The sequence below is a fragment of the Oratosquilla oratoria genome, chromosome 25 (genome assembly GCF_046742065.1).
Source record: "Oratosquilla oratoria isolate Oo_2021 chromosome 25, ASM4674206v1, whole genome shotgun sequence".
Taxonomy (NCBI): domain Eukaryota; kingdom Metazoa; phylum Arthropoda; class Malacostraca; order Stomatopoda; family Squillidae; genus Oratosquilla; species Oratosquilla oratoria.
The window spans coordinates 27,255,694-27,268,762 of NC_134801.1; the positions used below are offsets into that span (position 1 = coordinate 27,255,694).

General features: G+C 37.9%; 1 protein-coding gene across 2 annotated transcripts in view; it reads right to left on the reverse strand.

Annotated features, from left to right (window-relative positions):
- Positions 1 to 13,069, reverse strand: part of LOC143038755 (uncharacterized) — a gene marked incomplete at its 3' end in the record, with an annotated part of 86,715 nt that overhangs the window by 35,716 nt on the left and 37,930 nt on the right. The window contains 1 exon segment of one of the 2 annotated variants that reach the window (XM_076208285.1): positions 6,361 to 6,451. Within the exon segment in view, the coding sequence (XP_076064400.1) occupies positions 6,361 to 6,451 (91 nt within the window). 2 annotated transcript variants of the gene reach the window in all.

A 13,069-nucleotide genomic window follows, 5' to 3' on the forward strand; every position in this document is an offset into this window, starting at 1 on the left:
CATGAGGAGAGCAAGTGGATACGCGAGGCTGCCATATCGGCGTCTTGATTATATTTATTGTAGTTGTCCCTGCGTAACTGACATAACCTCTAAACTGGCTTCATCACATTTTCTATGGTTATCAAAATTCACGGGTGAAAGAGAGAACAATAGATATAAGCTGTGACTATTTTTTATGGTGCGAGTATTATGATGCAACATCGTACATCTGGCAGCTAATGCTGCCCGCGAGATTTTGGCCCGGAGTGAAGTGGTTAAAAAGGGAGGTACAGTCATAGTGGACTGGCTGGTGAGGTTGTTCAACACTTGTTTAAAAGTGGGTAGAGTGGTGGAGAACTGGAGGAGTGTCTGTATGGTTCCACTTTACAAAGGAAAAGGGGACAAGTGTGAGTGTAGTGGCTTCAGAGGGGTCAGTTTGTTGAGTGTAGTTTGGAAGGCTTATGGGAAGGTCTTGATTAAGAGGATTAGGAGAGGAAGAGAGTAATTGGTGAAAAACAGCATGGGTTTAGGACAGGTAGGGGTTGAGTGGTTTTGCTTTTTGTGGTATGGCAGATATGTAAGAAAGCTTTAGGAAAAGGTAAGTATGATTTTGGGCCTTTATGGATTTGGAAAAGACTTATGACAGGGTAGACAGGAAGGGATTATAGGAGGTATTACAGATATATGGTATAGGAGGAAAGCTGTTAAAAGCATTCAAAAGTTTTTATGGGAGTAGAGCCTGTGTTAGAATTAGAAATGGAAAGAGTGAGTGTGGTTTGAGGTAAAGGTGGGACTTCAGGGTTGTGCTATGTTGCCTTGGCTGCTTCATTTATACATGGATGGGGTTGAACAAGAGCAAGTGTAATGGGCTGGAGATTGGAGATGGTTAAAGAAAATGGAGAAAAATGGGAGATAAGCCAGTTATTTGTTGATGACACTGCACTTGTGGCAGGATCTGAGGAGGGATTGAGGAAGTTAGTGATGGAGGTTGGGAAGGTGTGTGAAAGAAGGAAGTTGAAGATAAATGTGGGTAAAACTAAGGTGATAAGATGTACAAGGGGAGAGGATGGCAGGACATGGGAAGTGAGTATTAAGGGAGAAAGACTGGAGGAAGTGGATAGCTTTAAATATTTGGGTGCAAATGTGGTGGGAAGGGGAGGAGTGGAGGTGGAGGTAGAAAGTAGATTGAGAGGAGCAAGTAAATGCCTTGAGGGATTGAAAAATGTAATGAGAAATAGACATTTGGGAGTGGATGCTATAAGGAGATTGTATGAAGGGGTGATTATGACACCAGCACTGTATAGGGCAGAAACATGAAACATAGACAAAGAGAGGAAGAGTTTAACCACTTCCATACGGTGACGCCTACGTAGGCGTCATGAGGAGTAAGTGGGTACGCGATGATGCCGACATCAGTGTCTTGATTATATTCATCGTAGTCGTACCTACGTAACCTCCACTCTCTCTAAACTGGCTTCATCATATTTTCTATGGTTATCAAAATTCACGGGTGAAAGAGAACGAACAATTGAGCACTGACTTTATTTTTTATAATGTGATTATTATGACGCAACATCGCACGTCGGGCAGCTAATGCTGCCTGACGTGCGATGTGCCCCGGAGTGAAAAGGTTAAACATGTTTAAGATAAAATGCCTAAGAAGTATGGTAGGGGTTACTAAGCTGGATAGAGTGAGAAATGAGGAGGTGAGGAGAGCAGAGGTGGAAAGGGAGTTGGGAGATAGGGTAATGGGATGGTTTGATGGAAGAGTATTGGGATGGTTTGGACACATGGAAAGAATGAGTAATGAAAGATTAGTAAAAGAGGTGTGGAAGGCAGAGGTAGAGGGAATGAACATGAAGGGGTAACCAAGGATGAGATGAATGGATGGGGTAAAAGAGGCATTGGGAAAGAAGGGATGTCTGTTGAGGAAGGGAGAAGATAGGTGTGCGTGGAGAATGGTTGTGCATGTATGATGCTGTGATGCATGGAAAGGAGTGGGTGAGGGATGGGGGTGATGGTGTATATGTGAATATTTTGACACAATCCAAATGGATTTCTCCCCATCTTTTTCTGCATAAGGGAATGGAGAGGGGGGGTCACCGATTAAATGAAGCGGCTTTGCTGTAGATGTGCTGTGTCTTGTTACACTGCTTCTGACCCATTTCTTGATATTGAAATTCACTTCACACTTCTGACTCCACTTCCAGATTTTGTCCAGGTCTTCTTGTAGTGATTTGCAATCTTCCTCTGTACTTACTCTCTTTAGTTTTGTATCATCTGAAAAGAAGTTCATATAGCATTCCACACCTTCATCCATGCCATTTTTATATATGGCAAACATTATCGAAGCCAATACAGAGCCTTGTGGGACTCCACTTATTATTTCTTCCCAATTTGAGATGTCTCTGGGTAACACCCTCATTTTTCTCTCATTCAAGAAATCTTTTATCCATTCCAATAACTTTCCTTGTATTCCACCTATTGTTTCAATTTTTCTTATTAGCTTTTTGTGTGGTACTTTGTCAAATGCCTTTTGTAAATCTAAGAAGGCACAATCTGCCCACTCATCCCTTTCTTGAATTATTTCTATTGGCCTCGAGTAAAAGCATATTAAGTTTGTGGCACATGATCTTCCATGTCTAAATCCAAATTGTTTTGGATTTAGTATTTCGTTCTCCAAATGTTTAATCCCTTTACTTTTGATAACTTTTTTGCATATTTTTGCTATTGTACTTGTAAGGGAGACCAGTCTATAGTTGGTTGGATTTTCTTTGCCCCCCTCCTTTGTATATTGATACAAAATTGGCATTTTCCCAATCTTGTGGTACTTTTCCTTTTTTGAGTGAGAAATAAATTATTTTATGTATTTTGTCCATTAGTTCATCTATACATTATTTCAATATCCAATTTGCAATTCCATCCAGCCTGTGTGACTTTCTGACATCAAGGTTTTTTATTTGGTCCCTTATTTCTTTCTGTTTCACCATTATTTCTTTCATTGTGGGGGATCTTTCTCTCTGTTCTTCCTCCTAATTTTGTGACTTTCAATTGTGAATACAGATTTAAAATGTTTGATCATAATTTCAGTCATTTCTACATCACCTATATATTTCTTAATTTCCTTCACAGTTTCACTATTTCGTGTTTCTTTTAGTTTGTCATTTAGGTTGGTCCTTGCATTTTTCTATGTCTTTTTCATAGTTTATTTTTTCTTCCCTGCATATTTTTACAAATTCATTTCTTAGTTTGATGCATGTTTGCCATTTGGTCTTTTTTTTTTTCTATCTTTTCCAGGCTTTGTCTCTTCTATCTTTAGCTTCACTACACTTTTTGTCATACCCACACTTTATGTATACTCTTTTTTTCCCCTTTGGTACGTATTTGTCTGTTCCCTCCTTGTATTTTTCTTTTAATATGTTCCACTTCTCTTCCATCTTTGTTTCTTTAATTTTTTTTCCCCAGTTAGCATTTTTTCCTCATTTTTTCAAAGTCCATTTTGGTGTACATTAATCTACCTTTTCTTTGTTTCTCATTTCTTCTCACATAATTTTGTTCTTTTAGTTCAAACTCTAATAGTATGTGGTCACTCTTCCAACTGATGTCTTGTATTCCATTTTGTCCATGATTTCAGGCTCTGATGTGAATATTAAGTCTAGTCTCGATGTTTCTTCACTGTTTCTATATCTGGTATTTTCCTTCACCCATTGAGTCAATGTGTATTCAATGGTCATATCCAGTAGAATATTTCCCCTAAGTCCCTCTCCACCTTTTACTGTCATTTCTTCCCACCATATTTCCTCTAAGTTAGAGTCACCCATAATTACTATGTTTCCTCCTTTCAATAACTCAATTAATGCATTCTTTGTGTCTTCCAGTATTTTGGAATGATCACTATCAGTCCAAGCCTATGTTTTCGGGGGGCACATATACTACTATAAATTTTCTACTTTTCATATTTCTGTTTTCAACTTTAATCATAATCAATTCCACATTATTTTTCTTTGTTACTTTTGTCACATCAAAAACATGACTCCTCCACCCTGTTTTTCTGTTCTATTTTTTGCCCAATGGTTGTAAAGACTTTGTCCCACAGTATTTGATGGTAATGAACATTTTGATTTTGTCTCCACAATTCCCATTATGTCTGATCTCTCTATTAACAGGTAGTTGCTTAATTCATTTAGTCCAGAAATCAGACCGTCTATGTTTGTATGTGTTATTTTTTATTTTTTTCTTCCCTCTTTTGGTTGTTTCCTTTTTTTATGTACCATTTTCTCAGCCTCAGGTCCAATACTCTCCAAAAAAAACTTTCTTTTCAGTCTCCATTCTTCTCGTTTTTTCAATTGCTTCCTTTCTAAGTGCCTTTTCTTTCTCTATTTCATCACTCATTTCCTTTTTTATCCATACATTTTTATAACCTTAACTATTTGCTATCTTTGCTGCTTTTGATATTACCTCTTCAGCTATCATTTGAGTCCTTAGTTTGATTTCTAGTGGCCTATAGTGTTTTTCTCTAGAGTATTGTACCATTCTATGCACCTCCTAGATATCTTTGCTCAATTCTTGTCCCTCTTCTTGAACCACTTTTCAAATTTCCTTTGCAATTTCTCTTCTTTTTCTCTTTGGTATTTGTATACATTGTTTTTCTTTTTAATACCATAAACTACAATGAACTTTTTTTTTATCCACTGTCTCTTACCCAGTTTTCCTTTTCTCTAATTACTTTAATTACAGTTTCTTTTGCATTTTCCTCTATCTGCTGTTGTACTATTTCTTTAAATGTTATTTTCTGAATTTCTTGTTCTTGTTTCCATTGATTTTTTGTTTCTAGGAAATGTCTCCTTAATTTATTCTCCCACTTTTTCAGTCACTGCTTGTATTTGGTCTTTGAGCTCTTTTTTTCAGTTCCTCATTTTTGTTTCTGTCTTCATTTTTCTTTCTTTTGTTATCACTTCTGATCATAGTTCATTTTTTAGGTCATTAAGCTCTCTGTTCATTTCTTCATTAGCTTTTTGTAGATTGGTCATTTCTCTGTGCACTGCTCAATAATCTATTCTTAAATCTATTAGTTCCTCCACCAAGTCGTTAATGTATCAATTTCTTAGTATACTGCTATACCTAGTTTTTCTTTCTACATCTAAACCTTTACCTAATATTCCTCTTTCTCTTTGAAACCCTGAAAAAACATTGTTTTTCCAACTTTGTGTTGATTTTGGGGTGTCATTTAAACAAGTCCTCTTTGGTATCCCTCCTAGTGGTGATTCGACTCTGCTCATGTCCAATCCTTTGTTGCTTCATTTCTCCTTTTTTCTCCTTTTCCTTCCTCCATTTTATACATTAATACACTTTATCAAACTGGATACTTTTACAACATAGTGGTCACTTGAAAACCAGAACTTCTCCATAAGTACATAGGTGTTTCCTTGATGTGTGTGTGTGTGTGTGTGTCCAATAGGGATGGTTTTGTACATCCTGTTATTACTCTCAGTGCTCCATTTTGTTAAGTTTGTAAGATGTTTGTGTTCATCTAGCTGACTGTTGGGAACCATGCTGTGGAGGTATAGCCATGGGTGGTTTTTATGAACTGTTCATAGATGGTTATTTAAGTTTCTGTTGCCCAAAGCCAATATTAGTGATGAACTTAAGTAGGTCAGTTTTCCTACTGATTTTTGCTGTCAGGTCTTTGATATGTGGGTTGAGAGTCATATAAATATCAAATGTGAGGCCCAGAATTTTAGGTACTTAATAAGCTTGCATCACTATCATTTTTTTTTCCCATCATAGCTATTGCTATTTTCCAAGCATCTCCCACTGCCACAATCAATACCTCCCTAACCTCCTCCAAATTCAATGAATCCCTAAAATATTCTAACCACCTTCCCCTTACTGTCTTTACTTCCATTAGTATCTGTCCATCTACTGTTTTACCTTTCCTCTCAACCTTATTCTCCCCTCATTCTCTTCACTTCATTAAGAAAAAAAAAAAATGTCAAACTCCTACCATCTGCACATCAGCTCACCTCTTTGCCTTCCTCACCTTGAATTTAGCTCCTCTTTTTTTTGTTCCTCTTATATCCTTCCTTTGTTTTACTTTGCAAACAATCTTCATAAACTTACTTCTCTTACATCAGTGGAGAATGACTGTAAATGAATCATAATATGACATGGCAGTGTGGCAAAGAAGAGGAATGACCCTTTATCCAGATGCTAAGATGGGAGGGGCAATAAATAGGTTTTGGATGGGTGTGGGATGGCTGTGGGATGGGTGAGGGATAGACCTGGGATGTGTGTATGCTTTGCCTTGGTTACCCCTTATATAGGGAAAAGGCCTTAAGGTATGTATATACATATGTTTATTTTCCTATAATGTAAACTTACCCTTAGATATGTCATCCATTGGCACTTCCTGTCCATCTCCCTGTAGGTCAATTAATACCTGAGGCAGAGATTCCTCCACAGAAATACTATCCTGCAAGTTATAGAATTACTTACTTCTAGAAACAAAGTAACACAAGTGTATATTCTCATATATATAGATATATATATACACACACCTGATGAAAAATAGGGAGGAAAAACAGGGTGGAGGAGTCATGTTTTAGACTAAGAAAAACTAAAATGTGATGAAGGTTATAGATGGAGAAAACAGTGTGGAAATGATTATGATAAAAGTTGAAAATAGTAACATGAAAAGTAGAAAATTTGTGGTGACCTATGTGCCCACAAAAATGGGTTCTTGGAAAGAGAGCGATTATTCTAAAATGTTAGAAGATACCAGGCATTCATTAAATGAGATGCTGAAGGATGGAGGAAATGTAGTACTTATGGGAGATTTTAACTGCAATGTGTTGGGAAGAGATGACAATGAAAGGTGGAGAGGACCTTTGGGGAAATATATTACTTGAAATGACTATTGAATACATAATGATACAATGGGCAAAAGAAAATACTAGATATAGAAATAATGAAGAACCATCAAGACTAGATTTAATATTTACACCAGAGCCTGAAATTATGGATAAAATTGAATACAAGACACCAATTAGGAAGAGTGACCACATACCACTGAGTTTGAACTATAAGAGGAAATATACATGGAAAGAAATGAGAAATACAGAAAAGGAAGATTGATGTATTACAAAATGGACTTTGGAAAACTTGGAAATTAATTTCAAAGAGCAAACTGGGAAAATTTCTACAATAAGGAGACACAAGTGGAAGAGAAATGGATGATTTTGAAGGAAATCTACAATGAAGGAGTGGATAAATATGTACATACATATACCAAAGCCTTTTTCCTCCTCACAAAGGAGGTAGCCAAAAAAACAAAGGCATAGAAACCACTCCCACCCATTCCATCCCTAGCATACTCCACTCCCTTCCACCCTCTTCCCTCCCTCTTATCTTGGCACCTCCTGGATGATGGGTCATCCCTGCATCTCGCCCACTGCCCTGGGTAAGAAACAGTATCACAAGACACAGCATATTCACAGCAAGGCCGCTTCATTAAACCGGCAACCCCTCTCTCCATCCCCTCATGCAGAAAAGAAGACGGGGAGAAATCCCTTCGGGCTGCATCAATTTATTTTTCACACATACTACCTCACCCCCATCCCCCACCCACTCCCCCTCATGCATCACAGCATTATCCATACACATTCTCCATTGACCCCTATCTTCTACCCTCTCCCATCCTTCCTCAACAGACATTCCCCTCTTTCCCAATGCCCCTTTTACCCCATCCATCCATCTCATCCTAGGTCACCCCTCATGTTCACTCCTTCCACCTCTGCCTTCCACACCTCTTTTACTAATCTTTCATAACTCATTCTTTCCATGTGTCCAAACCATCCCAATATTCCTTCATCAACCCTATCTCCCAACTCCCTTTCCACCCCCCGTTCTCCTCCATTCTACATCCACCTTCATTCCTCCCTTTCCTGTCACATTTGCACCCAAGTATCTAAAACTATCCACTTCCTCCAGTCTCTCTACTTTAATACTCACTTCCAGTCTGCTGCCACTTCCTCCCCTTGTCCATCTCATCACCTTTATCTTCAACTTCTCTTGCACACCTTCCCAAACTCTGTCACTAACTTCCTCAATCCCTCCTCTGATCCTGCTACAAGCACAGTGTCCTCAGCAAACAACAACTGGCTTATCTCCCACTTTTCTCCATTTTCTTTAACCATCTCCAATCTTTTTCTCTCACACCACCCTATCCACATATAAATTGAACAGCCAGGGTGACATAACACATCCCTGACGAAGTCGCACCTTTACCTCAAACCACTCACTCTCTCCATTTCTAATCCTAACACAAGTTCTACTACTCTCATAAAAACTCTTGACTGCTCTTAAAGGCTTTCCTCCTATCCCATATAACTGTAATACCTCCTACAGTTCATTTCTGTCTACCTTGTCATAAGCCTTTTTCAGATCCATAAAAGCCCAAAAAACATCCTTACCTTTTCCTAAAGCTTTCTCACATATAAGTCTTACCACAAAAATCTGATCTACGCAACCCCCACAATGTTCTTCACAAATTACTCCTTCTGTTCCTCTCCTAATACTCTCAGTCAAGACCCTCCCATATGCCTTCCCAAATACACTTAACAAGTTGATCCCTCTGAAGCTACTGCACTCACTCTTGTCCCCTTTTCCCTTGTAAAATGGAACTATATAGGCACTGCTCCAGTCCTCCTGCACTCTACCCTCTCTTAAACACACATTATATAACCTCACCAGCCAGTCCACCATCACTGTACCTACTTTTTTCAGACATTCTGCATGACATCCATCCAACCCAGGTGCCATATCTGCCCTCATCATCTTAACTGCCTTCACTTTATCATTCCTTATTTCTCCTTCATTTTCCTCACTCATCACTCTCATTTTCTTAGCAATTCCCACTGTAACTATCTTTCCCTCCCTATCCTCCTTCACATTTAGCAACTCCCTAAAATTCTCTGCCCATCTTCCTCTTACTGCCTTCTCTTCCATTATCATCTCTCCATCTGCACCTTTTACCTTTTCTTCTCTACCTGATTCTTCCTCTCTTAACTTCTTTCCAAAACATTTTTATATTACTTTCAAAAATTTCTGTCATACTCTTACCCCATTTCACAGCTCTCCTCTTTGCCTCCTTTATCTTATGCTTTACTTCTCTTTTTTCTCTGTATCTCTCATATGATTCCCTCGTCCTATTTTAGTGACCAATCTGTGAAAGCTCATTTCTTCTACAACCTTCTTTGTTTCCTCATCCCACCACTCACTACCCTTCCTTCTATTTCCTACAATCCTCGTTGTTCCACACACCATCTTTGCACACCTTATTACTCCCTCCTTTAACCGTCCTCATTCCTCCTCCACTCCTAGTTCTACTCTATCTTTCACTCCCTCCTACTCCTCTCCCAGCTTCTTCTTGTACTCCTTTTCTTTCTCATTTAAGCAGTTCGCTCTAAGCACCTCCCTTGCTTTTCTCCTTTTTCTTTTTCTTCATCTATCCTCCACTTTCAACTTACCTTCCACCAAAAAATGATCTGATATTCCACCACTCTCTCTCCTTAGAACATGTACATCTTTAACTCTTCTTACTATACTCCTGGTTACCACTATATAGTCCATTGACACTCTATCTACCACCCTTTTATCCACCACCCTCTCCCATGTGTACTTATCCTTGACTTTTTTCCTAAACACTATATTTGCTATCATCACCTTTTTTCTTTATTTTTTTTTAGACATCTCCACCATCAACTCTCCACTATAATTTTTTCTTGGAATTCCCCACTTCCCAACTACTCCATATATTGGTTCATTTCCTACCCTAGCATTAAGGTCTTATGCTCGACTTTTTTTCCTAGACACTATTTGCTATCATCATTTTTTTTTTTTTTTTTTGAGACGTCTCCACCATCAACTCTTCATTATAATCTTTTCTTGGAACTCCACACTTCCCAACTACTCCATCTATCGGTTCATTTCCTATCCTAGCATTAAGGTCTCCCAATACTACTACACTGACATTTCTCCCTAATCCCTCTATGCACTCATTTAAATCTATCCAAAAAGCCTCCCTTTCCTCTACACTTTTATCACTACCAGGCCCATATGCACTTACAAAATCCCACATATGCACACGCCTTCACGCCGTAAACACCTCCGTCGTTGTCGTCCTTGTCGCGGGACCAAGAAAAAGATTTACAACGAAAAAGGAAACCTGGTTTGTATTGTAGGGGTGGGGAGTGTTCGTGAGTCTCTGAAATGACTCAAAAGCCAACAACGAACCAGAGCCATCTGGTGTCAGTCTATCGAACCGCGATGTAATCAAACATTCCCGAACCACGTGTATCAACAACGACAAAGAAGATTTTCCAGGATTTAGTAAGTATGAAAGCAGGAACTTAAATCAATTATTAGAGATAGAGAGGGATATGAGCAAAAATAGGATGCGGTGGGAGAATGAAATTATGGACTTAAGAAAGGATATCATTGGACTAATGGCCTGCTTAGCACAAGCGAATCACGAAATTTCTGACCTAAGAAAAACCAACTTGGATCTTACAAACGAGATTATAGAAATGAAAAGGGATATAAATGAGCTGAAGAGTGATAACGAAAAGAAGAGAATTAATGATTATAACAATAGCAAAAACTTAAAGAAAGAGGTGAACAATAAATACAAGAAATGATGGAAAAAATCAAAGAGAACCTAGGTGAGGAAAGTATTCAGAAAATTAAGAAGTGGAAGGAAAACATTGAAAATAAGGAAACTGCTTTCAAAGAAATAGTCAAATAGCAAATGCAGGATAATGCAGAAGACATAATTATCCAAGTGATTAATGAAAAAGCTAATTGGGTCAGAGATACAGTAGATAGGAAAAAAATGTATTGCGGTATATGGACTAAAAGAAAAACAGGGATTGGCGAGGTATATGAGAGAAAAAGAAGAAAAAGAGACAGCAGTAGAAATCCTAAATGAAATTCAGGGGGGAGACCGAGATGCAGGCAAAGACCTGGACGAGACATGTAGAATCAGTCGCTATTCTAAGGATAGAAATCGACCTCTAAAGATAAAATTAAGGTCACAGATGGTAAAAGAAGACATATTTGAAAAAGTAGGCAACTTGGCAAGGAGTGAAAAGTACAATAAGATATGGTCACCATATACTCATCAAAACTGTAATAAAGGAAGAAATAGACATGGAGAGAAATGAAAAGCATAAGAAAGGAAGATTGATGTACAACAAAATGGACTTTGCAAAACTAAAGATATTCTTCTGGAAAGCAAACTGGGAAAAATTCTACATGGAAGAGACAAAAGTGGATGATAAGTGGAATATCTTGATGGAAAATTACAATGAAGGGGTAAATAGGCATGTACCAAGACAAATGCGAGAGAGAGAGAGTACATTAAATGTTAGTTCAACAAAAGATGCAGTGAGGCAAAAGACAGAAGGGACAAAGCTTGGAAAAGGTGGGGAAAAGATAAAAAACCTAGTACAGTAAATGGCAAATTTATATAAACTATAGAAATGAGTATGTTAATGTGAGAAGAGAGGAGAAAAGAAACCATGAAAAGGATATAGATAAATGCAAGGATCAACCCAAACTATTCTATCGATATGTGAATGGCAAACTTAAAAACAAACAGGAAATGGTGAAACTATGCCATGGGAATATAGAATACACAGAAATTAGGAGGAAAATAATAACAAGCAATCTCCCCCCATGAGTGAGTTTACAACAACACAAAAAGAAATATCCGAACACCTATCAAACCTTGACGTCAGAAAATCACATGGCCCGGATGGAATTGCAAATTGGATTCTAAAGGAATGCAAAGAAGAACGGACAAAATACACAACATAATAAATAGCTCACTCAAAGAAGGAGAGATACCTAAAGACTGGAAAAATGCTAACATTGTACCAATATATAAAGGAGGAAACAAGGAAGATCCCACCAACAATAGGCCAGTATCACTAACATGCACTATAGCCAAAATTTGTGAGAAAATCATCAAGAATAGATGGGTAAAACATGTGGAAGACAACAACATAATAAACCCAAGGGAATTTGGGTTCAGACAAGGAAGATCATGCACCACAAACTTAATATGCTTCTACTCAAGACCAATAGACATAGTGCAAGAAAGAAATGGATGGGCTGATTGTGCATTCCTAGACTTGCAAAAAGCTTTTGACAAAGTACCACACAGAAAATTACTAAAAAAAAAATGGAACACATAGGAGGAATACAAGGGAACCTACTAAAATGGATGGAGGACTTCCTGACTGGTAGAAAGATGAGAGTAGTGCTCAGAGAAAAATATTCAGATTGGAAAGAGGTGATCAATGGAGTACCGCAAGGATCTGTATTGGCACCAATAATGTTTGCTATTTATGTGAATGACATGGACGAGGATGTGAAATGTTACATGAGCTTCTTTGCAGATGATGCCAAACTGTTAAGGAAAGTAGAAACTGATAAGGACTGTGAAGCACTGCAGGAAGACCTGAATAAGGTATGGAACTGGAGTCAGAAATGGGAAGTGGACTTTAATACTAAGAAGTGAAGACCTGAATAAGGTATGGAACTGGAGTCAGAAATGGGAAGTGGACTTTAATACTAAGAAGTGTAGCATAATGGAGTTTGGAAAAAGCAAAAACAGAATATCAGGAAAATATACAATTGGAACCAAGGAGGTAACTTGATTCCAAATATCAAAAATAAATCATACGAAAATCGACTAAAACATATGAATCTGTTTTCCCTAAAAAAGCGTAGACTCAGAGGTGACTTGATACAGGTCTTTAAAATTCTAAAGGGAATTGACATCAAAAGTGACCAAATTTTTACATTGAATGAGAATCAGACAAGAAACAATGGTCTCAAACTGTCCGGAAATAGATTCAATTTGGAAGTAGGTAGAAACAACTTTGCCAACCGTGTAGTTAATGAATGGAATAAACTTCCTGCACAGGTAGTGCAATGTAGTTCAGTTCGAAGCTTTAAGAATCATTTAGATAAATACCTAAGTAAGATGCTGTAATGATTATGATTTATCTTATATTATTTGGTT